This window comes from Mchenga conophoros, linkage group LG22, assembly GCF_057382185.1.
Source record: "Mchenga conophoros isolate Kocher_MC1m ecotype Shallow Benthic linkage group LG22, M_conophoros_male_GT1.1, whole genome shotgun sequence".
Classification (NCBI taxonomy): domain Eukaryota; kingdom Metazoa; phylum Chordata; class Actinopteri; order Cichliformes; family Cichlidae; genus Mchenga; species Mchenga conophoros.
This window is the reverse complement of record NC_140546.1, coordinates 12,456,373-12,483,116: the sequence shown is the minus strand read 5'-3', so window position 1 is coordinate 12,483,116 and position 26,744 is coordinate 12,456,373. Positions and strand designations below refer to the sequence as shown.

The window sequence follows — 26,744 nt, the reverse complement described above, 5'->3', positions numbered from 1 at the left end:
CCTCACACATAAACCCAGAAATCCTGTAGTAGGAAAAAACATCAACCAGTTGTCCTGGTATAAATCGCATCATCAATTCACATGAAGAACTGGCATGCTGTAAGAAAAGAAAATGCAAATATTAGCGCTTGCACAGGCGTATGCATACTTTGTCACAGTTATCTCTGTGAGCAACTCAAGCTAGTGAATGACACACACATAGTAAATTCACAGACACAGAAAATGGCATTTAAAATGTTAAATCATCACGCAACCTCGAGTGTTGCTGTCATCTTTCTGCTTCTGTAAAGGGAAGCACACACAGACTCATCTGCACCCCTGCCAGGCGGGGGTCAACTTCACACAGTCGTGTTACATCAGTAAAGTCTTGTCAGCTTTTGTCAGCTTTTACCAGTCAGTCAGTTTGTTTTCCTTTCACTCACTCATTCATGCATTCATTCTTTCTTTCTTTGCTGATAGTGGAACCTATCGTCGCATTTAGTTTCCACTCTCAGCAAAATGACGTCATTTCAAAAAGAAAAAGAAGAACTTTAGTTTGGATTACATCGCTGAATCCTTTTGGACTGGGACTGTCATTTAATAATTGTCCCAAATAAGTGGCTTTCTCCAGAGTCCATTTAAATGTGGAGAACTCACTTGGCACAATTTTCTCGACGACGTGTAGCGCTTTTAATTCCCGACGTGCAGATCTGCTTAAAGAACAGAGATTATCGAACAAAACTTTCAGTGCACTGTGAAAGTATCAAAATAAAAAGGCCTTGCTAAGTCATGACACAAACTCCTCATCAACTTCACAACAGGAGAAGAATCATCAGCTAGATTCACTCCAAACCAACCATCAGCTGCACCACTCACAACATAAGCCTAATGTCTTCTTTAACTTATGAGTTTAATCACCAGGTCTGTGCTCTTCACTCATTTAGGCCACAGATCTATTTTATTCAATTTTCCTTTTCCCTTCATCATAAAACATGTGACATGCTGTCATGCACTTCACAAAACAGTCTGTTCTGACGTATTCAGAGTTGTGTATCTAAATACAGGATTCACTCGCACATCAAAGCAGGAAACTCAGTGTTTTAGAGTCTCCACTCAACACACAACAACTCCAACACATCTCATTCACTCATACTAGAATTCAGTCACCTTTCATTAATCTAAAACCGATCAACTAATTTGCATATCAGCTATTAACCCACTAAGTTGACAGGACGACAGAAAAGCATGTTCAAAATAGTATCACAAAAGACAATTTCCCTCATACAGTAAATTACTTATGCTGCCTCAATCAAGCAGGAAGCTTCTCCCAATTTACCATTTTAACAACTAAATTTATTGTCTGATCACTGATTTATCAAACCAGGATTTTTTTTTTTTTTTTTCCCACAAAAGTTAAATTGTTGTCCTGCAACTTGTAGAGTCAATTTTTTTCTTTAGGATAAATTCAGCATTTGATAACAAGTGTCTGCTAAATTGACACTATTTTAACACTGATGAAAGATAACAAGCTAATTTTCATTACATGTGTTTGTGTTATTAGGCAGGTCTAATGCATGTCTGTGGAGCTGCATCTCCAGCAGAGCATGTTCTTAAAGCTGCCTTTCCTACACATTTCTCTGCTATTATTTAATCATTTCTTAACTAATGTGCTATGAGTCTTCATGAGTCATTTTGTGTTTGGAATTGTTAGTAGGGTTAATGCATGTTCTGCTTGTGTGTGTGTGATTTTGTATATGTTTCTATTTTCGCAATGTTTCAGACTCCGTCTCAATTTTCCAACTTAAGCAGTCAGTTTTCTTTTCCCCAGGTTTGCTAACCCAAATTTTGATTTCCCACATTAAATAATTCCTATGTGTTCTCACCTAGTCTTCTCACTCTGTTGTCCTCTCCCACTTCAACAGTCCAACAGCCGGCAGTTCTCCTTCAGCTTTGTCCTGTGTCCCACTGTCTCTTCTTGCCATTTTACTCCACAGGTGGCAAATGTCAAACTCCAACTGTTCAGTTCTCCTCAAACGTTTTCTTCACATGCACAGTGAAGTCACAGCCACTCTCACTATTGTCCTCTGATGCGGTTGACTTCGTGCTAGTGGCTGAAGTGCTGCTGCTGCTTTCTTGGGTGACTTCTTAGCAGCTGCTGCCGGTTTCTTGGCTTTGGCCGCGGCGGGCGTCTTAGCTTTGGTCTCAGTAACCCTGTTCATCTTGAAGGATCCGGAGGCCCCGGTGCCCTTGGTCTGCACCAGAGTGCCCTTCGCCACCAGACTCTTGATGGCGGTCTTGACACGGGCCTTGTTCTTGTCCACATCGTAGCCTCCGGCAGCCAGAGCCTTCTTGAGAGCGGCCACGGCTTTCACAATCAGCTCGCCCACGCTGAGGCCGACCTTCTTGGGCTTGGAAGTCATCGTCTTCTTCTTCTTGGCCTGAACCTCGGCGCAGGGCGTGTTTATGATGGAGCCTTTCCCACCACAGCGCTGGCACGTTGAACGCATCATGAAGGGTCCATTTCTTTCATGTCGCTAGCCGCATGTGGCTTGCCCGAGTCACTCAGTCCTTTTTGAGCATTTCAACATGCTGCCGCCGCAGACCCTGGCCTCAGATCCAGCAAGTTTAGCGCGCTGATCTCCAAAAAAGTCCCGAAGGCCAGAAAGACGTCAAATAAGTGTCTCGTGCTGAGAACTCAAACAAAAACTCCTCTTCACGCTGCCATCTTGCTCGCCCCTCCGTGAAATTCAACCAATCAGACAGGAAGATGGGTTTGCTTTCTTCTTCTGCTGCTGTTTATCCACATTGCTGCTGCTTTGCTGGGACTTTTTGTGCTCAGGACTTGCTGCTGTCTCTTTATCATGTTATTGCTTTGGAGCTGCATTCCTTATCTTCAGGGAGGAGTGAGCTCGCTTGTGAGGTTGAGAAACACATGGCACTGTAAATAAGTCAGCCAGAAACTTGGCCTGCATGTTTCCAATGATGTTAAACTATAACTTTCTTCCGACTGTTGCATGTGGAAAATTGATACAGGTCTGCTTTTCACCTGAAAGTGACAAACTAAAACATGTTCATTATTATCATCACTGCTTAATCAACACACATCTCTCTCTGTCTGTGTTTGTGTGAACAATCCTTTCTTAAAAGCAGAAAATGACATTGTAGTTGTTTTTCGGCTGATCAACACAAAACCTTTTTCCTATGATTATTTCTCTTCGTCTACAATGTAGTAATTTGTCTCTTTTTCACTCTTTTTTTTTTTTTTCAATAGCTGGTGGTCTGCAAAATCACTGCTCTCACTCACAATCAGAGGCAATTACTTTTGCACAGTGCACAAAAACACTGATGTCAGACACATTCACACTCACTTTTTCATCTGCATAAATAAATCATATGGCTGGAGATAAGTGCCATGGTGATCCATAGGCATGATCACACATTTATTTAATTATTTTCAACCCAACAAAACAAATAAACAAAAACATGATGCTGATGTTATGAACACTCTACACACAAGTCAAGATGCAGGAAAACTGCTCACGGAAACGCTGCACACTCCCTGTTTCCCCCTCTTTGAGTAGTTCCCAGACAGCTCTTGATCTGATAACGTGTAGCTTGCTCATCAGCTCAGAAAAAAAACTGCAACGCAACATCACACAGTAGTTGCATGCTCTGCCCACAGCGGCAAAGTCTTACACTTTCATATTCAACACAGCTCCTCCATCATGTACTTTTAGATGTTTCATACAGGGTTGAGCATATTAGTTGTTTTCACAGGTGTGCTGTATATCTCAACAATGGTTCATAATAAGACGACAGTCTTCCACACAGGTCAAGTGCCTCTATGCACATCATTAGTTTAAATATTTACCTATATCACTTCACCTCACATGTCATCGTACTGAATTTAAGCAACCACAAGCTTAATGTAGATTACTTTTAACAACTATCCACCTCAATTAAATCTATGGTCTGGCACACAGGCTGCTGTCGATCAGGGCAAGCTAAAGAATAAACATTGTGTCAGCAAGGGGTGGGGGGAAAGCCATTCACCAGAGCATATCTTAAGTGCTGCTGATGTGGGCTGGCCTTCTCCACAGCTCTCCAAGGCTGGTGTGTTTTCTGAAAACTTCTAACATTTGAATCTCTTCCATTTATAAGCCTGCGATTAACCGCACGGCTCAGGTCCGCGTGACCGCGCTCGCGTGAACCCGCGCAGCTGTGGAGCCGTCGCTCTCTCTCTTTTTTACATAAATACTTTGTGCTGCCAGGAGCAAAGTCCAGCACAAACGTCTGTCTCCCTCCGACTCACTCTTGGTTGCTTAGAAACCCATGATAACAACAACAGTCGGTGTCACAGACCACATGTTCTGCTCCGCACACACAACAACAACAACAACGACGACGACAATGACAACAACACAAAATAGGCCTACTGTCCAGCACAATCTGGACCCCGCGGAACTTCTCAACACCCCACTGAGCGGTGGAGAACTCACTACAGTACCCCACACAGCGGTCTGTATTTCGCCCCACTAAGACGGCGAACCAAAAAAAGTTCGAACTGCGCAACTCTGCGACTTAATGCTTCTGTACAAAAAACCCCACTGAGCGGCCTTGTACATCGCCCCACTTAGACGGCGAATTTTAGCCCCACTGAGCGGCCACGGACAACGCCCCACTGAGCGGCGAAGACGTAATTTTAGCCCCACTAAGCGGCCACGGACAACGCCCCACTGAGCGGCGAAGACGTACAGTTATAGAGTTGGACTCTAAACTTACTCGGTGTTGCTTAGCGTGTAATATCAGCCTCGAATCCCGCCAATCGCCATTCATCGAGGAGAAAAGACATACAGCGAATCCACAGGAACTTCCTGGCTGACGTCAGTCTTTCAGCGTGCCTCTCCTCCCCTCGGTGAATGCGATTCCAGGGCTCCGGCATCGAAGGACCAATTAATGATAGGTTTGTAGCATAAACCTATTCGCTGGAACGTTAAGACAATATAATTACACTGCAAGCAAGACACAAGTAGGCAAACTTCTTCATGGTACTCGTGCACGGGAGAGAACCGGACAACCGCTTGACTCCAGTTGGTCTCGTCCGTCCTCCCATACACTATCCTTTTATTGAGGTTACATGAATATGCATAGGTTCATTAACATACGACGTCTACATACAAACAAAGAGTACCTTGCCTGTGTGTGTGTGTGTGTGTGTGTGTGTGGGGACTGCTGATCAAAGGGTCAAACATCCTTGGTCAGGAAGAGGGTAGCCTCCCCCTCACCCTAGATGGTTCATCCTAGATAACACGGTGAGGAAGTCCTGCAGTTCATCTAAACAAAGAGCACTTAGACTAGAACAGATGCAACTACGTTAATCCTACCATAAAATAATAAGACACGGTATGACCTCTCATGCTCCCAAAGTGCTGTCTAATACACACAAAGTTTGCAGACTATCAAGGATCAAAACCTCTACCAATCTACAACTAATTACAAAACTCTAAGCATATATAAGTAAATATTTCTAAGCATAAATGGCAATCAACAATACAAATCTAACACCACTGAACGCATGTGATATGTGAATTAGGTGAATTTGTGAGTGAAGTCTGAAATTTTAAATGTCTTTTAAAGATTGAAAACTGTTTATTCAAGCATGTGCACAACTATTGAAAGCAGCTGAAATGCTAGCTGAATTGGGGTGAAAATAGTAGAGGTCACCAAAGCTTATTTGACACTGCTAAACCTTGCAGAAAGCCTCCCCAAAAGAGTTGAAGCTGTTGTAGCTGAAACGGTCCACCAACATCATATTAACCCTTTGGATTAAGAACTGGACTTCACTCGAGTGTTCTCAAAGAGCTAAAGTATGAGCACTGATGATGTTGGTCTAAAATGCACAGCAGATAATGTCCTGAGTAGTTTAAAAAACTATGATGAAAAACAAGAAAGAAAAAGATGAATGGATTAAAAAAATAAATAAATAAAAACACACCCTTATTTTGTAATCTTTTCTACAATCATTTTATTCAATATTTAATATTTTAAAACCTTTCCCTCCTACATAACATGAAATTACATCTTTAGTATCAAATATTAACATACAGCTGAAGCAGGGAACACAGAAACATACACATTAAGATTTACATCAAAATATGTCAAGAAACGGTAACTCGACAGAAACTGCACAGTTCATTGCACTGGACCATGCATGTATACGTAAGTGCAACATTTCCCACAACACATACAGGATTTTTATATTACATATATAAAAACAAAAAATTAAAAGCGTAACACGCATTTCTTGAATACCAAACATCCTTTTGGCTTCACCCATCCAGCTTCACTATAAACCCCAGAAGGCCATTTTGTTTTCATTCCAGGAAATCAAATGCCCAAAAGCAATTTGAATTTCAAACTTAGATTTATAGTAAACAAATGTAGGACGAGATGATGTTCCTCTTCTACAGACAAAAAAAAAAAAAAAAAAAAAAAAAGCCCCCATAAACCCAGATTCCGATAAACATGGAAATCCCAGGCTGGATAATCAAATTGTTGACAAATGATCAGCTGGAAGGTCAAATGAAAGTCACAGAACAGTGTGAACCATATACGGAATTTTCACTGTACATCCTCAAGCAAATAACATGTATTTGCCATTGCTTTTCGACTCATGCTCCAAATAAAACTAAACAAATCAAGGCACTTTTTTAAACTCTTCTTTGGTAAAATACATTTTGAAAATGATTAAAAACAAAAAAACAAAACAAAAAAAACATTTCATGCTATGAATGCAAACTAACAAAAAACCTTGAAAACAACTTGGGCAGCTTTTGCAGGGCATCTATTGCTTCTACGCATTCTTGCTGTTGGATACTGATTTCAAACTAGCTCATAGGTTTTAGAAGGAATTGCATGTCCTGAGATGCAGTAAGTCATGAAACAGATACAAGAGTGGATACTGAAATATCAAGACAATATCACAAAGTGGCAAAGATAAGCTCGGTTCCTGTGCTGCTGATGGCTACAGCAACTCTATCTCCCACTGCTGGCTGGGCCTCTCATCATTCTCGGGCATAATGACCACGTGGTCCTTGTCGTAAGTTTTGCCACCTGATGAAAAAAGTAGTTTCACAATGTAAATCTGACTAATTATTCATGCTGTAGTGGAATGTAACTAAATAAACTCATTTTCATTGTGGAATTGTTATTATTACATTAATACATAAAAAAAATATCCCTGCCAGTGAACACTTAAAAAGGGAATATGCAGGAAAATAAACTTGGACACTTCTGAAAATTAAGTTAATATCATTTGAGATTAGATAAGATTTTGTGATGACCAATTATAACTTAATATTTAATAATTTTAGAAAATGAAAGCCAGTAAAAACTACAATAGCCACTAACAACTTTACACGCAACAAATGTTTAAAGGTTAAATTACCACATTTTCTTCTCATACCTTTAACATCCAGGACCATGCCAGGGAAAGTATTGCTAGTGATGAGGCCTTTCATTGGGGCAGTCCAGGTTTGAACGGGCTGTCGGGTTTCTGTCCACAGAACCACCTTTGCTGCTGGCTCTATGTTGCCAACCACCTGAAGGCTCATGGTTGGGGACAACTACAGAATACACAAAGTATTATGTTGGAAAGAATTGTCAAGATTTGAAATGTATGACTGTGTTGAGGTTTTCGGAGATGTCACCAGCATTGTTACCTTGTTTTTAATCAGTCCATCCTGGTAGAACCAGATGTCACTCAGTGGCTCCACCTCAGGCGTCACCACCACTCGTCCTGATTTCAACTCCTCCACGCCACCCTGGACGGACAGGAAGTGACCTCGCTCTGTGTTCTTGATACGGAAAAAGTGGCGCTTCTGTAGAAGGAAAAATAGCACAATGTATTACTGTTATAGAATCTGTGGGCAGGCCAGACAACTCAAAGTTATTTGTAAATAAATACTAGCTGAAGTGAACAGAACTGGCTGCACTTGTAATGATGGACATTAGTTTCCATTTTTTTTCTTTTTAAATATAGGGACCAACAGAATCACCATTCTCTCCGTTTTGGAACTATTGGATACTTTTAACATCTGAGATTTATAAAAATGTCAGCCTGGTTTACTAATAACACTAATGAGTGACCTAGAACACCAAAATCAACACCTTTAGGATCAAATTATTCTTCTTTAAGGCTCCTAATAAAGGCTTTGTTTGTTTTTTAAGGCTCCTAATGAGGGTTTTTCGATGCAATCTTCACTTATTGTGTAAAATGAAGGCTCTGAACTGGTGCTGGCGACAGGAGCTTAAGTCTATAAACATGATTTAATGCCATTAAAAGCAGGAAGAAAATAATCGTATAATTTTCTTTTAATAATTAATAAAGATTCAAACTTTCAGAGGTTCTCTTATTGTGTACCTCATGTTAAAAAGTCATTGTAAAGAATACTTGTTAACAAACCTGTCTGACTGGGTACATTGAGCCAATAGTGTGAAGGGAGCTGAACTTTGGCCAGTTGGTGATTTCAATTGGCTCCAGCAGGAACTGGCGCCCCCTGTAGTTGCTGTGTTCACATATCACCCAGCTACAAAGCAGGAAAGTGGACACAAAGAATTACTTATGACAACAGTATCCAGGTTCTCAGCAAGATATTTTTGGTTCACTATTAGCTGATGAAGCCATTTAATTGCATGTAAGTTACCAGCCGCTGTTGACTCTGAGCGACAGGATGTGGTTGTTGAAGCCTTCTTCTACCATACTCAGGATCTCTGTGTCTGTGGTGATCTCTCTGCCCTCCAGACACTCAAGCCCGAACAAAGAGATGGAAGGAACTGAGAACAACTGGAGAAAGAAAGAGCATTTAGTAAGGCCATTGCCATTGTGTGCAATAGGTCGGCACCCATAACATGAAATCTCCCACTCGTGGGACTAATAAAGGTATCTTATAATCGAGAGCAAAATTTTCCTGTGTGAGTGCATTTCTTACCAAGGGCACAATCTTAACAGAACGAATGGAACAGTCAGGGGGGCAGCCCATGCTGGTTAGATTGGGGTAGTCTCCTTCAGATAAGACATACAAGTTCCCAGAGAACTGTTCATTCTCATAGACGACCCAGCTGAAATACACAGTGTTAAATTGTGTCTTTATTGCTTTGCTTATTGACTTGAAAAAATAAAAAATACACACACACCAAATCATGTCAACTCTAACTTTTACTCACTTTACTTCCTGCTTACTCACCTTCTTCCCGTCACTCTGCATGACTTGGTAACTAATTTTTCTGGCATTTCCTCCTGTTTGCAGTTAAAGATGTAACACTCTCCCTGGAAGTCTGGCTCAGAGTACAATTTTATCTGACAAGAAGAAATAGGCAAAGCAAGGTGAGATGCCAGCTGAGAACATTTATATCGGTACTGTGACAGAAGCAAAGTTAACAGGGAAAATGTCAAGGTGCTTAACTTTGACCAAGTTATTAGCTTTAAGATATGCTCCATCCTTGAAAAAGGTTTTAAGCAAACAAAAAGAAACTCTGGATTCAAGTAATACAGTTCAATGTAACCTTTGCACATTGTTTTGGGACTACTATCAGGCAGGGGACAGAGAAAGGTGAAGAAAAACAAACTCTACTGCAGTTTATAAGTTATACACTAAGCCTGTCGACCTTTGAACAGTGGAGCAAAATAACTAAAAAACAAAACAAAACAAAAAAACCCTGCATAACCCAAGCTTAGAGCAATTCAGACAGTCTCTTCTTTACAACACTGCTTCAATTCAATTCCCCATGAAAGCTTTCTTTCCACATGACTGTACTTACCTCATCCCTGGACCTTGAACTGTCATTTGGAGCCTAATAACAAGACAAAACAAAACAAAACAAACAGAAGAATTACATGTCTGCACAGTTCTTAGTTTAGCAGTTTGAAGATACGACTCCCAGTGATTCTCACCAGTAAGATGGGCTGAACTGAGCAGACACGAGTGTCTTGAGACCCCCAGTCAGCACAGTTATTATAGAAGCCTTTCTCTAGAATGTACTGGTGACCAGAAAAGTCCACATGCGAGTAAGCGATCCATCTGTAAGGAAGACAAACAAATACCTGATTATTGTAAAACCTGTCAATTCGTCGGTACAATGTAAGAAGAGGGGAAAAATATATATATTAAAAAAAAATTTAAATACTGGTGTCTTCTACACACTTACGCCCCACTGATTACTTCGATTGAACGCGTGGAGGTTTTGTAGCCAAACAGCTCAACGTCAGGGATGGCCTCTGTCACCTCGAAGGTCTTCTCCTCTTGCACTCCATCTTGGTCTTCCTCTAGCTGCTCAAACATCACCATGGCAGGGTCTGTCAAGTCCTGCAAGAGACAAAAAAAACAAACAAACTGATTAATAGTCTGCATTCTAATATTTATCACGTTACTGATAATATAAATCATATCGGAGTCGCTTCATTTCTCTGGAGCCTGTTGTTATGAGTTTGTTGTAGACTTGTAGTCAAGACCACCTAAACCAAGATCAAGACGATACCAAGACAGACCGAGTCAAGACCAAGGCAAAGTCGAGACGAGACAAAAAAAAAAGTCTTTAAACTGCAGCCAGATGCTGCTTCGTTTACAGGTGTCAGGCATATTTATGTGTTTTTGCAATGCACTTGCACAACCCTCCTCACCGCTGTCTACTGTCTCACTCACTTACTGAGAGGGCAGACGCACACTCCACTTGACTGTCGCGTCTCTCACCCTCTCTGTTTTTAACATGATGTGATTGGCCACAATATGGAGGAACTGGAGCATAGTTGAGCCACTGTGTGAGAGCTGAGCAGCGAAAGGAAATTAAGTGAGGAGCCGGCTCTCGCTCAATGGGAGTCGACTCTTCTGATTCACTACAAAGCACTCTCTGAGCACGGCTCTTAGAGCATGACACATTATCGAACGTTACGTTGTGTCATGGATACTGTTGACTCCAAATCTCCCGACAACTGTGTCGATCTGAGACAGCGAGACCAAGACAAGACCGAGACCACTTTTACGTGGTCTCGAGACCGGAGACACGTATTAACAATTTCAAGTTAAACGGCCCTCTTGCAATTTAATGTGCAGCTTTCACTTACTGGGAGCCACAGTGGTTTCGTTTAAAGACTTCGAAACATGAGAAGAATGAACAAATATTAGTTCTTATGAAGTCATTGTAACTTACTGCTCGAATGACCCTAACAGAGCGCAGTTCAGCATCACAGCCTCCCCACACCCTCCAGTCATGATACTCTCCTTCCTCCAGCAGGTACTGGTGGCCTCGGAAACCCTCCTTCTCGTAGCCCACCCAGCTACAGAAACAGAGAAAGGCACATGGCTTAAAAAACAAAACAAAAACAAAGTAATGATGTGATCTGCAGCTGTTAAAACTTGCAAAATGCCTTTTCAAGGATCACCGAATACAAACAGGCAAGAATACCACTTACATTCCTCCTAGTACTTTAAGAGAGCCCACGTTATACATAAAGGTTGTTTGCTGCCTCTCTATTCTGGTCATAAAGTCTCTCATGTTGGTGGTTATTGTCCTCGATTTCCCAGTAAAGTAGGGCTTTTCATAAATCACCATCTGGAGACAAAAAGTCAGCTTTTAAGTTTCAGTAATAGTTTCAGTAGCAGTTTGTGAACAGGAAAATTCATCCTTCTTCACCTTTGGATCACTCAGATTTTCCACCTGTGGTTCACCCTGTGAGTTAAAAAGAAAAAGAAATCCAAATTAAGTGCAAGTGATAAAGAAGGCAGATTGTAAGTGCTTCTAGAAGTGACACTTACTATTTTGAGTGGATGTAATGACCCCACATAGGGCTGTTCCACCCCCCAGGCTGCTGGGTTTGAGTACCCCCCAACCTCCAGGACTCGTGGTACACCCTGGAAGAAAGGCTGTGCGAACACAAGCCACCTGAAGAGCAGAAAAATAGATGTCAGTAAAAAACATTAAAGCAATCTGATTTGTCAAATTGGATGAAATGCAACACTAGTGACAAATGATCAGTATCATATTAATTTTGGCTTTACAAAGCATTTTGAATAGATCAACATCACTCACAGCCCTGCGTTAATAATGATGGAATTGGCCTTAATGGGGAAACCAAAAATCCTGGCATCATCGGAAGTATCTCGGAAGATGACTTTCTTTCCCTCCGCTTCCTCTTCAGGGAAAAGGCTAATTTCTGGAACGCTGTAGTCCTGAGGGAGGATAGAGGGAGGCTGTAACGCTGCTGTCACATGGGAAACACGTGACTTACAGATAAACATCATAATGAGTAGATTTTTACACCTCCAGCATGGACAAGAAAGTTGTCCAACCTCTGTTAAAGGAGCTTTCGCACCAGTTGGGTCTGGATTGTCAGATATTTTAACTTGATTTGTTTTCTGAGGAAAATCAAATATGTCAGTCTGTAGGCATTTTCAAAGAGTATGGGCGAGAAAAAGGATGGGAGCACAATGCCATCTGAAGATAAAGAATGTTATACTCTTTACTAACAGAGCAACACTGTTATTGTTCTGAATACAGAATGAGCTGATGTCAGACAGACACCTCTACCAACCAATCACCGTAAAGTGGGAGACAACCCACGCAGGTGACATTATATAGGTATGGCATGTTAAAACAAAAATAAATATATGCAATAGATAAGTGTCTCAGGCTTTTTGATGTGAATAGTCCATATATCTCAGATTAATAAAATAGTAGAAAATAATTAAATATTTATTTTCATGCTTCAATGTTTCAATCCTTTAAAACAAAGTACATTTGTAGTAGTATCTGACTTGTCATACTTGTCGGCCCAGTCAAGTGTTGACACTTATTTTTGACACTAGATGGTGCCATTGAGCTAAGGAGCAAACAGCCACTCGCAAGATTGAAAACAAAACATTTAAGAAATCAGCCGTTCATGCTGATATAATGATTCTGCAATAAAATGTTCCACTGCACTCAGTTAGCTTTCAAATCCTAATTCAGGCTTTGTGGCAACAACCAGCGACAACAGAGGGAAAGAAAATTCTTCTTACCCTCACTGCTCTTCGTATGGATCCGATGAGGAACCTCCTGGCTGGCTTGGTCTCCTTTTGCTCATCATTTGTGTCTCCGTTGTGCTCTTCTCCCTCATTCTGTTCATTCTCTTGCTGCTCTTCTGGAGGGCTGAACGGGTAAGTAATCTCGATGTCACCCTCATCCAGAGCAATCTTCTCCCCTTTGAAGTTGGGCTTCTCATAAAGCACCCACCTAAAGGATTAAAAAGAAGAAGAAAAAAAGAAAAAGAAAAGAAAGGGCAGTGTAAGGTTACAGCCTGCTGCGTATGACCGTTGTTTCTCCTGATAATATGTTTATGCACTTTTCATAGACATTTACTGTTGCAACATCATTCTGATGTGTCAAAGCAACGAGTATTTCTCATTATTAATGTAGAGATAGTATTTGTTATTACTCTCATTAATGCCAGTGTTGATTTTACCCAACTATACGGCTTTGTTACTAACAAAAAGACTTTTAGAGGCAGGGACATTAAAAACCTGACACTAGTCATTCACTACTTTACAATTTTGCTTTTAATAAACCCAAGGCACAAAACTTTATGGGAATCAGAAGCTAAATGAAATCCTACTACTTTGTTACTTTTTAAGATTGGCTTTTCTTTTACAGCCCTCTCTTTAAATAGAACAACACACACTTTCTCTTTCTTATAGATGAAATTCTGCATGAACAAGCAATCAAACGCACTGCTAATAATGAAGAATGTCAGGCAGTTTTTCTACCACGGTCTGGTAAATGTTGTGCAACTCCAGCGCTGCTACAGTTACAAGGATTATGTGAAATGTGATCAATAAATATAGCCTAATAAATGAATATTCCTCTCTAAATATGAGTAAAAATAGAAGACACCATAGTAGAAACATGCAAGCAGTGTACAAGTACCTTTAAAATGGACCCATATGCAGTATGCTACCAATAAAATCCCAACACTTGAGCTGCTTGATAAAGGTAATCTCTTTATAAAAGACAGATTTTTTTTAAAGTCAGAGGCTGATGGCCTACAAATGCCACTTACTTTGCATTCTTACATTAGAGTATTAGCTGTGGTTTGGGTAGTGGCGCAGGAAATGGTGTGTGAACTGACAGTATAATCATCTCATTGTAAGAAGCTGAGGAAGCATTAGTCTAGTGTTAGTACAGGCCAGCGCAGCACCAGCAGGGTTACTGCAGGTTCACAGAGCTGGCTGTGTTTGACAAAACATTCCATGTCTGAGGCAGGTGTGTGTTTAAGCTTGTGTTTGGGGTGTGTTAACGATTGAAGGAATTTGCATGCCCACAGCACATCAATAGCAGTCTTGTTTTTATAACGCTACCTGATCACATCCGGAGAGAGTTTTATTTGGAAAAACCGCTGACTTGCTAAACACTTGACATTTAAAAGACAAAACCAAAATTATATATATAGCAAAGGTTAGAAGCTATTTTAAATACAATTTCCTTAAAGTGAGATATACATAGTACACTTGACAAAAGGTTTTGCAGCTATAAAATCTGGTGATTAAACAGTTTCTGGTTAGAAAAGAAAAAGAAAAATCTAGTAAATCATGAAAAACTTCTTTACTTATTTCCTTGTGAAAAGCTTTGTGTCACTTAATGCCATTTTTTTCTCTTTTAGATATTAATGCATAACTCTGCAGTGAGTATGTAGTAAGAAAGCGCTACTTTCTGCATTTGGTAAATAAAAGCATTTAAAAGTCCAAAGTCCCAGACACCTGTATTAAGTGTGGCGTGGATAGGGGTTCTTTGTTTCACTGCATGTGGGAGTGCCCACAGGTGAAAGTCTTTTGGGAAAAGGTAATAAATCTGTTAGGCCAAGTTAAAGTGCTAATTTGATATGTATGCTAGACTTGTAGTCAAGACCAGAGGGTTTGGAGGCCTATCTCCCCCTACCACCACTTCCCCTGCCAGTGGCGGACTCCCTCAGGTGTCGGTGTTTTGGTGGTTCTTTGTGTCTGGGGGTGGGCGTCCAGGTACACACTGGCTCACTCCTTGGCGGCCGCTTATCGGGGCCTGGAGCCTGGGGCTCGCTCGGGCCACTTCAGAGGTGGGGTGCCCCCGGCCTCTCGGCCTGGGGCTCAGTCACTCAGGCACAGCTGGCTGCCGGCGGAGCTCACGGGCGCGTCACTGCAACTCCCCCTGGCTTCTGCTCCGCGGCTGCTGAGTGAGCCCTCATCTGGGACTCTCCTCAGCTCTTACTGGGACAGTGGCGCGGCTGCCCCTCTGTTGGTCTTCCTTGGTCTCTTGTGTTCTGGGGGCCTCTGGATGTCTGGAGTTTTGATCTCCTACATACCTGCTTCATACCCTGGGGGACGGGGCTGTGGCCCCCCCACACTCCCTAGCAGATCGTTACATGGAGAAACCTTTGGAATGCAAGCATGCTGATCCACACAGGTATGCACACAGGTGTACACACGGGTATTCACAGACGCGGACTACAGCTTTCTTGGCTGCTGCCTCAAAGCACATTGTGCGCTGTCTATCTTGCGTGCTGCACAATATCGTTTATTATTTAGTATCTACTGATATCTACTGCTAGCTAGTTTATTGTGATGGTGCTGTTTCTTTTTATTATGTTGCTCTTTGTTGTTTGCCTTCTCTTCTGTTTTTTTTCTCCATACAGGTGACCCAGGTGGGTTTTTTTTTGTTGTTGTTTGTTTTGTTTTTTTCTTTCTTCCCCCCCTTCTCACCGTCTCTTCTCCCCTTTGGTTTTCTTTCTCTCCCTCTCTTTCTTTCATTCTCTCTCCCTGTCCTATCCCCCAGTCATGTCTGTCCCGTTTGTAGCAACTGAAAATAAAATAAATTCATAATTATAATAAAGGTCAATCAAATGGACCAATATGGCAAGGCCATGATGATCCACTTGGTAAAATAAATCCGCTTGGCATCTTTCTTGGCCTTAAGACAACAATTCTGATGGCTAAAGATCCAAACGGGACACAAAAAAAAAAAAAAAAAAAAAAAAGACCAGAGGGTATCGAGACCAAGACAAGACCAAAACAAAAGTCCGTCGAGACCAAGACCATGTAAAAGTGGTCTTTAGACCAAGGCCGGTCTCGAGACATCCAACTCTAAATGTATGCCTGCCCTCCCCTCCCCCTTTGCTATGGCTTGCTTTATTTGTGTTTCTATTATTATGCCTTTTGTCATTATTTTTATTTTATGTTCACTGTATATTATGTAAAACTAGTTAAAACCTAATAAATAAATATGTAAAAAAAAAGAAAAAAGAAAAGTCCAAAGTCCTGTCCTTTTACAAAGTTAAATACATACATGCATGCCTAAAATACAATCAAAAATACAAACGAGACAACAAGTAATATCTGTTACCGACAGCAAGAGGATCCATATGGATTTGTTTTATGGGAGAAGGGGGAAATAAATAAATAAATGCTTCCAGCACTTACCCTCCTCTGACCACCCTGATAGAGATGGTTTCCTGCAGCTCCCAGGGTGTAGCATCAATGACATCACCGTGTACCTCAATCCTTTGGCCGCACATACCCGGTCGGTCAAAAATATGCATCTAGCCGGAAGGAAGACAAAATGTTAGCATAAATTATGACTGTACACTTGTAAAATCAGATGTTTTAAGGCTGCAGGTCATATAATCAGATATTAATAATAATAATTATGAATTACGTTGAGTATATAATCAGTGTTAACATTACAGTAGATGTCATTTAATACTACGCAAGCACCTGGGATGAAACTGTAGAAAAGACAGAATTACTGCAGTCTTTATCCTGTGCTGCAGAAGAGTCCTTTATATTGTCAAAGGAAAATAAAGCCAACACTGTTGAATGGCATCATCTCCAGTTTCATATTCAACCTTAACCTTTAGGTGTTTAATACTAAAAGAGTAGAAAGCTGACTATATGGTATTGAGATTACAAACTTCTAGATTCTGTTGATAATCAGGAAATGCAACTATGCAAGAACATTAAAAAGTGGAATAAAATTTTGCACATCACAAGAGAAAATGGAGGTACAGATGTGCATATATTGGTGTATATATGGAATTTATTGAATAACAAAAACCTGCCCAAGTCTAAAGCACAGACATGTTTGGGACATCCAGCTTTAAGGCCCTACAGCATGGGAGAGAACCTAAACCTAAATGGAAGCTCCTCCCCAATTATTAAGAATCATTTGTGGGTAACCTCAGTGAGAAAATCGAAGAGCTCTCCAGCAACAAGCACAAGCAGGTCTGAAATTAACACAAGGCCACAATGGTACAGGCAATAGTGTAGTAGGTATGCACTTTAGTTACCAATCAAAGGCAGAAATTCCACAGAAGAGGTTTGGGAGGGTTTTTATTAGCATCTGATAACAATCCTATCGTTTAACCAGACAGTCCGCGTTGTCTACTGCAGAATGGTTATGAAATGATGTGTAGGCGCCTACGTTACCAAGAAAAACAACAACTTATTCCCCCTCAGGTAAACTAGCAAGGTGTTGTGTACTTAATGGTTAAAAGACAGATTCACAAGAAAGCTCTGCTTTTAACGGCCAATTTTTAAATTACACTTCAATATGCTAGCTGACATTACTTTTTAGCCACTTTCTAGTTCAAGTTAGTGGCAAAAGTGGCTGTCAGCTTATACACGTTTCTAAAAAGGCACGTGGGTGAAAACAACTCTCACTGAAGAGTGCGGTTTGTGTGGCCAACTCACCTTTCCAGGACGAGGATTAAGCTTTCCATGTTCCTTCTCTTTGGTAAGCTATGGACAAATAGCAAAATTGTAAGGATTAAACGGACATCACAGGACATTATTTTCTTTTACTTTTTTTTTTTTTAAAGTACTCTTTGGGGGAAAAGAAAACAGCCTTGGTAAGCCACGAGCATGTAAGATTTAGACACGCTATTACGCCCAGGTTCTAAACATGCCACACAATCCAAACAGTGTTACTGTACTGTCACCTTGTTCAACAGGTTCTGAGGAAGTCTGAAAGATGATGTGAGAAGACTTAAGATCCTTCACGACAATTCAAGGACAGCTTTAACAAAGAGGAATACATTCCTCTACTGAACCTTTGACACTTCTGACTTGGAACTACAGCATGAGCTCACATGACAAAGAAAGACATTGCACTGGAAACAAAAATAAATGTGCTGTGCACCCAACAAGTAATTAAATAAATTATTTTTAAAGCTGAATTGGTTTTAGAATGTTTAAAAAGGACAGACTGCAATGTGGTTGAAGCCACAGCAAATTAGAGTTTTCGGTGATACTGGTGTGTGGTGAGGTATCACTTCACTGCTCGTCTGGAAGCTCTGCAGGAAACCGGTTACAAACTAGATCATGTTACTGACCAATGAGTGGCAACAGCTGAAGCTAAGGTTTCAAGAGTCCCTGACCTAATTTAATTCAGAAACATGTTTGTTGTAATAGTAATAATAATAATAATAATAATAATAATAATAATAATAATAATAAACAAATTTTAAACATGAATAAATAAAAAAAAAAGGATGAAATGTATTCATACTTAAAAAACAAAACAACAAAAAACGTAAAGACAAAATAGTAAAACAAACAAAAACAAACACAGAAGGTAGTAATCCCACTCAAACGTGACTGGGTTTTTTCTGTTCTTCAAGTTTCTGAACCCTTGAGAATTTTCCTTAAATGAATAGCTTTGCATTTTCACAATAAATTATACCCAGTAGTTCATACTGATATCGTACGTTAAAAGGTGACCATTGTCTGCATATCATAATTAATTTGGAGTTTTTGAGTTTTAAGTTAGCAGTAATTGAGAATCACTGATTAAAAACTTTCACTTGCAAAAACCTACTTAAAAAAAAGACGACATGTGCAGCTGTGGCATTAAACTAGTGGACCAATTAAAATCCTGATTAAGAAAAAAAAATGATGGAAATGTAAATTACGATTAGGTTGGCCAACTGTTATTGTGCCTCAGGCTAGTAGCAAGGCCAAATGCTGCATATTCAGTGCAGCACCTGCTTAAATAACAGATGGGTTTTTTTCTGCATGCCCTCTGCATACGTTTCTTTTGTTAACATCACTATAAACCTTAAGCCACAAATCATTCAAAGTCAGAAAGCTACGTTGCCGATGGAGACTGCAGAGTTTACTGCCTTCTTGATGCCCTACAGAAACAAACTCACACAGACACGTTTTACCTTCTGTTCCTTTCCCTCCCTGCAGCCTGGGTACAAGATCTGCTCTCCAATAAAATGAGCTACCACAAATGGAATGTGCAGTTTCAGCAAATCACATATTTAAAAACAAAACAAAAAAGTTTGACCGTGTAATGAAATAACTGACGACTGCAGCAAACAAGAAACTGGGGAAGAGAAGGGATAACGGCTGTCATCTTTTCTTCTCACACAGGTGTCGCCTTATGTGCTCCTGTCATAATTCATCTAATCAAATATCAAGTTTGAAGAAAAAAAACAAAAAAAAACTAGGGTGTGGCCATGTCTCTGCAGGAACAGACAGATAGCTGGGATGGGTGGGGAACCCAGCTGAGATCATTTAAAAACAAAATAATAATAATACCACGGCTATTTAAGCAGTTGAAATGACTATAAATATACATCAAAAAAGGGTTCGCAGGATGAAATCTCCTTAATTCTTTGAGAACGTGATAACGAGAAATAACTAGAATACATCAGTGGGTGTAAAACTCTTTTGAAGTAATGCTCGTGTCTTAGACAAATAATCTTTCCCCCACAGTATGGCTCACATCAACAACTCAGGAAGCACATCAGAAGTCAATATTAGTATCAAACATTGTGTTACACGAGCTTTGATCACTTCAGAGTTCTAATTGGACAAACTTTGTGCCGATATTTGTGTTAGATGCTACAAATGCCACAGGCCTACACTGACATTTCACTCTTCATGTTCTTCCATCGCTTATAGAATTGTTGTGCTTCCTAACTGCAGCTGCTTAAAACCATCCTGCGCTTTGTGTTTCGATGGGGGTGGGAAACAGGATGTGGCAGAATGAACAAGAGAGTGTGTCCCAACATTCAGGCATGAGCTCTGTAGGCATATATACATAAACCAAAGTCTTCACCTACATGTACTTTATCCTGTGACCTTTGGGATCTTCACTGAGAAATAGAATGTTTTTATAATAAATAGGAACATTTATTTCATTTTGAAGGATTGTTTTAACACTGCATGACACTGGAACCACCAGCAGGCCCATCCTTTAATCACTGCTGGTTTTCTATAGAAATTCCATTTTGAAGCTTATTTAAATGGCACGTTTGGCATACAAATGCCAACAAAAGCCACAGATAACTGGATTTGTTGTGTGCACAATAATAAGTCATTAAGCTCACCTATTGTGAGCTGACCTGTTTTGTCATTTCTTACAATGGGAGAAGAATGGATGAGAGTTGCCTGTAAGTAAACACAATCATAGGATTTTCTTACTCATTCTGTTATCAAAGGGATAGTTAACCTTTCACACCTCACCCAACCCTCCACTTGATGCAACTGTTTGCATACTTTGAGCAGCCGCACTCGAAGACTTAGAAATATTCAACGAACGTGTCATCGAATATGTTATTTTTTAATAAAGAGGTCACACTGTACGTTTTCATGTCTAATGTGATCATTTCTTAGCCTGGATTGTTACATTTTTAAATGTCAAATCAACAAAAGCATTCTCACAAATGTAATATTACTCACATAGGCATCGGGGAAGGCTCTGTATTTTGAAAGTAAGTTCCTGTCAGGCTCAGTTGTTTGGCTCTGGAACTGAGACTTTCCATTAACATCGCTGAACAATGAACTGTGGACCCCCACAGCGGCATCACTACTCAGGCTCCTCTGCAGGATGGGAGTGCCCATTGTCCCGCTACCCACACCCATCGCCATCTGAGGGGTCTGGCTAAACATTGATAAAGGAGTGTCTGTGTTGGCGAATGGCCTGTGGAGGTCAATCGAGCCAGTTGGGCTGAGGAGGCGAGTGGGGCTGTTGCTGGCAGGCGGGGAGCCGATGGCCAGAGATGCAGGCCGACTCACATGAGTGTTCAGGTCTTCGGCTACGCTCAGAGAGGAGGATGAGGAATTCATAAGAAAGGAGAGGCGCTCAAAGCGCGATCCACCTGACTCTGTGCCAGCGCCATGGTCACCCATCCCCTTTAATCCCGCAGTCGTGTGATCTTTTAAAGATAAAGTTTCGGGTAGGGAGCTGGTGCGGAACACTGACCGATGGGCTTTTCCGTTTTCTTGTGTCTGAACTGTGGATGACGGCTTGTAGTTACCAAAGAGGACACTGTGATCAAGGCGAGAGCTTGTGGTAGGAGATGGAGGTACTTCATTGCCATTAAGCACTGGAGATTTTAAATCCTCAGACGAGTCAGAGGATTTTCTCATTACAGTACTGTTAAGAGTTGATGCTCTAAAGGGAAAGTTGAGACCTCTTGTTCCAGGGTGTCCATCCTGCAGGTGACATGACACATGCATAGTTATGCTAAGCTCTGAAGCATTCACCTATGAGATCTATGTCTTCAAAACAATGCAATGAATGCAATTTCATTTTTGGTGCTGACATATTTGATGAGTTGCATTCAAAAATACTACAATTCCTGAACAAACACATAAGGAGTGTATTATAAATTGCTTATAGCTTTAAAGAACATTTCAATTTTCATGACTTCTACAATAAGCAAAAACATAATCATAAAAACAATATAAATAAAGGTAAATAATGAAACAGCATGAAGATTTTCTAGCTCATGAAATTAATTTTAAGTCTACGATACCTGATTCTGCCTAATCAGTTCCAATGGAGAACGACTGTCTCTTGGGGAAGTCCTCTTCAATCCCAGGTCAGCAGGCAGAGTATACAGTCCATTGAGGGACTCGGCTGGAGCGCCTGTTCCTTCCATCTTTGTTTGGAGACCGCTCACGGAGTCAGGCACGTCAGAAGAGACTGGGCTTGGAGCATCCTCCACAATGGGTGGCAGAGAGGAGGCGAGGCCTGCATTATTGGTGCGTATGCTCACACTCTTCTGCCTCAGAGAAGGCCCCATGCTCTTTAAAGTATCCACCAGAATTTCCATGTCAAACTGGCTGGTGGAGTCTTCGTCAGGGGAGGCAGGAGGAGTAGAAAGAGTAGTAGCTACAGGGTCAGAGACAGCCTCCACAAGTGTGGCTGTGAACACCCCAGTAAATCGGTATGAGTCGCCGTCCTCTTCCTCCAAACTGTTGTTGTAGCTGGTTTGTTGTGTTGAGGAAAGGCTGGATACAGGGAGCTGTTGTGGCTCCCAGGCTGACTTTACACTCTCTGACCCTCCCTCTCTCCGTCCCAGTGTTTCACCTGCAGCTGCTCCAGGCTCCTCCTGCTCCACTAAGCTCCTCCTCCAGTCATCTGCTGGTGCTTTGACTGGGTTGCTTTCACGGCTCAGGTAAAATTCATTCCTGTCACTCCACCTGTTGCCAAGGGTAATAGGTTCCTCCAGAGAGGGGAGGGAGGGGGAAGAGAAGGAGTCAGTGAAGCGTCTGTATGCTGTAGTGTCAGGCAGAGCCGAGGAAGAGGAAGAGGAGGAGTTACTGGACGAGGTGTCTGATATATTGTAAGTCAGGGAGTCAGAAAAAGTGTAATTCTCTGTTTTACTTGGTTTATACTGACTTACACCCTCAAATCTATTTTTCCATTTATACTCTGAGTCAAGATCCGGTTCATTTGACTCAGTCGAGGTGCTCGTTTTGCTAAAGTCCACTTCATCCTGTCTATTATCAACAGCATCAGCCTCATTAATGAGAGATAGTTTACGAAAACGATGTTTGGCTTCATCCTCTTTGGAGAGAGACGAGGTCTTTATTAACAGTTTGGTACTCAGGCTGCGGTAGCCTGAATTCATTTTGTCAGCCGATTCCTGGCAGTCGTCCGTCTGTTGACTTTCTGAACTTGCTGCGGTGGTCCTTGAAGCTGTCAAAGATCTACACAAATAGCAGAAAGAAAATAAGGTGGTAAGCGTTTCACAGCATACAAAGAGCTCCAAGGCAGAGTCTTCAGGGTGTGGTGGACACACAATGCCAACAATGCAAATTATACAAAGCAATATCGCTTATCTTGACTAGCATGCAACGTCCAAGTTTGCAAAACATGTCACAAATTTTGGTTCCCCATTTTATATCTGCTAAAAAAAAAGTACTATATAAATGACCCTAAGCAAAATGCATTCAGCTGAGGTATTCAATTGACCTGAATACTTTACAGAATATACCCTGCACCAACAACCTCTTTAGAGCCAGCAAAGTTATCCACATTTCAATATAAACATTAGATAAGAACACTCAAATGTAAGTACTACAAAGCGCTGTGTAGGAACTGAGACAGGCCGTTGATTCAGAGAACAATTCAAACGCCAAAGACGTGTTTAGAAGAATATAAACTTTTTCATACCATTAAAAACGCACGATGTTCATGATAAAATCTTTAAGGAAATTTTGCAATAAAAATGTATTTTGTTATTTAGTTTCAAATGCTTCTCTGTATTTTTTGTTTTAAACAAGTTTTTGAAAGATTTTTGAAATATTTGCGTTAACTTGTTTTTATGACAGGTGGTCTCATAACTTTGTTAAGCACTGTAGCTCAGGCTCTGCTACTTTATTATACTTTCACGAAGCAACAGATCTTACCAATTTCTCAAGAATTAAGATTCAGTTAGTGTGGGAAAAGAAATCCTTAATGACTAAATGCATTTACTGTGCATTTCTCCAATTACAGGGTTGTTTCTCTTAGATTTGAGATGTGAGAGTTTTTTTTTTTTTTTGTTTGTTTTTTTTAAAATCAAAGTTATAAGAATGTATTTTTACCGTTGTCTGTATCCCATGGCTATACCCATCCAAACAGGGCATACTAGTTATGACTAAAAGCACAACTACAACAATTATCAATGTTGTTCAAGGAAACAAAACTAAATATCAAACAGCTTTCATAAGTCGAGCAGTAAATCTGACTTGATCCTCTGTTAGTGACTCATTTGACCTTTGACCACGAGGAGAGGCTCATTTATAAATGGTGTTTACTCTCATGTGCAAATGTTGTTTTTTGCTTTTTTACAGTTTCAGACAAAGTAGTGCATGACTGCAATAGCAGGGATGATTATTTAAAAAGGTCACAAGAATACAGTCACAGCAATACGGTGAATTACTCAACCAATTTGCTCTTCTACAATGTGGGGTGGAGATGGTCTTAAAGGTCAAACTAAATGGTGATTTTAAAATGTTGCAATACTGTTATAGGTTTCAAGTGTGCATCTATGTGTGCACACATATCCAAAATAATTTACTTGGTGAATTCCCACTACTTAGGCATTCTAGAATTTTAGAAACCCTGAAAGACAACGCTGGGAAATACTGCTGATCCAGTTTTAGTTTAAAAGCTTTGGGAATTGTTTTAGTTTGATGCGGGTCCAGTCACAAAAATTAAGCCAAAACATTAGAGCAAGGCTCACAAATGTCACCACACAGAGCTCATCAACATGTACCAAGAAGCTGATACCGCATGTGTGCTTCTACATAGATGGGGTGTAATTTGTGTAACTTTATAGATGTATTTCTTTTTCTTCCCATATTTTTTTAAACTAGTAAGAATACAGAAATTTAAAATACTTTAATCACATCATGTGAAATATCGGCAGGAAGTAAACAAATGGATTTTACAATGCAAAAAAAAAAAAAAAAAAAATCAAATAAAAAAAAAATCATGCAGCCTATGCAGAGGTAGCAGCAGCAGCTTTACGCAAGGCATGAGAAATGGCAAGTAGTATGCACAGAAAGGACTGTGGAGTGCCAGACCTGCGGTCTTGACAGCTTAAAGCTTGGCTTAAATTAGATGGTGCAACAGGACAGTGATCCCAAGGTGTTGTTACAGTCCAATTAAAGTCCCGACTTCAACCCAACTGAAATGTTGTTGTGGGGGCTTAAGAGAGCTGCACATTAGCTGTGGACCTTTTAGGTGCAGCATTTGTCAGTCTCAAACCTCAATCCTTCAAGCGGGAAGATTTATGGGAAAAAAAGGAATGCTTTTTAACTATTGTTTTGCATAAACACGGAGATTCCTGTCAAGGGGACATAAAGGTTTCTTTAGAAACAAGAGTGTAGAGGATGATAATTATAAAGGTGTCAAGAAAGGTGGCTGAAGAGTCTGGCAGTGATCCTAAACTTCTTCATGCGGGCCTGCAACAATCAGCCACATTTCATCATACACCAAATATCAAAGAACATCACTACCCTCTGTATAATTTCTTGGGAAACCTTATGATCTCTTGACAGGAATGTAGCTTCTTTCAGTAATAAAAATAAATTAAAAATTAAAAAAGTATAAAGTATAAAGTATCGCAGTCTGAAACTGACAAATATCTGCACCCAAAAGGCCTCGACTTTACTCCGAGAGACAGTGCATCTGCGGTAAAAGCCTATAAATGGTGCCCTTGAATGATTGCCAGTTTAAGTCTTGTGCAAACAGATGAACTCGATCTAGCATAATAAAAAACACACACCCAACCTACAGCCAGCTTACATGAGAAGCTGCAAAGGACCAGAGGTGTAACGCCTTCCATATGCTGAAGGCGTTTTTGGTTTTCTGTTCTTGGACTGTCTAAATGATTGAACTACTAAAATTCTCCTCAAGATAAAACTGATAAGCAAGATACTAAAGATAAACTTACGCTTGTGTTAGCCTTTGAACTTAAGATAATATCTATTGACTTAATCTAGACTGTCTAAATTTATTCCACTTGTCCAGATTTAAAAACTGTTTTCAGATTGGCATATCAGCATAAGTATAGTATGTTATAGGAAGGCACACACACACACCTGAGATGAAATCGCTGAAGACTCTTTATCTAACATGTTCATTTAAACTGAGGAAAGATCACTTCTGTCAGGTCAAGGTGTGGTTTTGCGAGTATGTTCCAGTCATTTACAACAAAGTGAATTCTCCACAAGTTTGACATTCTATGGATGTCTCAACTAAGCTGTCAGATGGTCATATGTGGAAGGAAAACAAAAGGGAAAGGCCAGTGTCATGGTTTAGTTTAAAGACATAAGTAGCTCGACTGGCTTTGGTTATACTCTCACCAGAAACAGTCCTATGGGCCCTCAGTTTTGGACAAAGGTAGGAAAATAATACAGCAGATATCAAAACTGTATTTTTACAGAGAAAATTTTTTTTTTCAATAGATAAACTGCATTTCATAAATAGGTCCCTAAGAGTCATCACAAGTGGAAATGCACGTCTCACCCGACTTCAATACACAGAAAGAATGCACGACAGGTGGGGCTGGCTAAATGCCTTGCTCATCTTTCACTGCGCATCAGCACACCTCTTCATCAGAAACCTGTTGTTATTTTAAGTGCCAGAGGCCGCAACATGTTTGTCGGCTTGCCATGCAAAAAGGTGAGCACTACTGTACTTCTTACTAATCCTCATTTGTTCTTTTTCAGTCTGTAAAACTTTTAAATTACCCAGCTAATACATGCAGCTCTTCACCTTCAACAAGCATAAACGGAGTTTCGCAAGACGCATTCTGATCTTTACCAAAGTCAAAAACAGACGCAAAATCTAAATATGACACCATTGCTTGGAGAGCTCATTCTATGATTCGTGTTTCACAAATCTTAGGGCTTCTTTTTAAAATAATCATTTCAAAACTAACAGTAAACGTACGTTACCACCCTTCCTGCGAGGCC

At 40.4% G+C, this 26,744-nt stretch overlaps 1 protein-coding gene and 1 pseudogene across 1 annotated transcript in view; both read right to left on the bottom strand.

Annotated features, from left to right (window-relative positions):
- Positions 1–1,883: 1,883 nt before the first annotated feature.
- Positions 1,884–4,880, bottom strand: LOC146548916 (histone H1 pseudogene; annotated as a pseudogene).
- Positions 4,881–5,679: 799 nt separating this feature from the next.
- The window catches only part of crybg2 (crystallin beta-gamma domain containing 2), a 37,258-nt gene continuing 16,193 nt past the window's right edge, over positions 5,680–26,744 (bottom strand). The window contains exons 5-24 of the mRNA XM_085261490.1: positions 21,806–22,985; positions 20,727–21,482; positions 17,727–17,774; positions 16,458–16,576; positions 13,032–13,245; positions 12,064–12,203; positions 11,790–11,916; positions 11,668–11,703; positions 11,447–11,586; positions 11,185–11,311; positions 10,186–10,343; positions 9,932–10,058; positions 9,799–9,831; positions 9,225–9,337; positions 8,970–9,099; positions 8,685–8,824; positions 8,444–8,567; positions 7,701–7,859; positions 7,445–7,604; positions 5,680–7,092 (exon numbers count right to left, since the gene is read on the bottom strand). Coding sequence (XP_085117616.1) covers positions 7,004–7,092; positions 7,445–7,604; positions 7,701–7,859; positions 8,444–8,567; positions 8,685–8,824; positions 8,970–9,099; positions 9,225–9,337; positions 9,799–9,831; positions 9,932–10,058; positions 10,186–10,343; positions 11,185–11,311; positions 11,447–11,586; positions 11,668–11,703; positions 11,790–11,916; positions 12,064–12,203; positions 13,032–13,245; positions 16,458–16,576; positions 17,727–17,774; positions 20,727–21,482; positions 21,806–22,985 — 4,120 coding nt within the window. The 3' untranslated portion in view covers positions 5,680–7,003. The remainder of the gene's footprint in view (positions 7,093–7,444; positions 7,605–7,700; positions 7,860–8,443; positions 8,568–8,684; positions 8,825–8,969; positions 9,100–9,224; positions 9,338–9,798; positions 9,832–9,931; positions 10,059–10,185; positions 10,344–11,184; positions 11,312–11,446; positions 11,587–11,667; positions 11,704–11,789; positions 11,917–12,063; positions 12,204–13,031; positions 13,246–16,457; positions 16,577–17,726; positions 17,775–20,726; positions 21,483–21,805; positions 22,986–26,744) is intronic.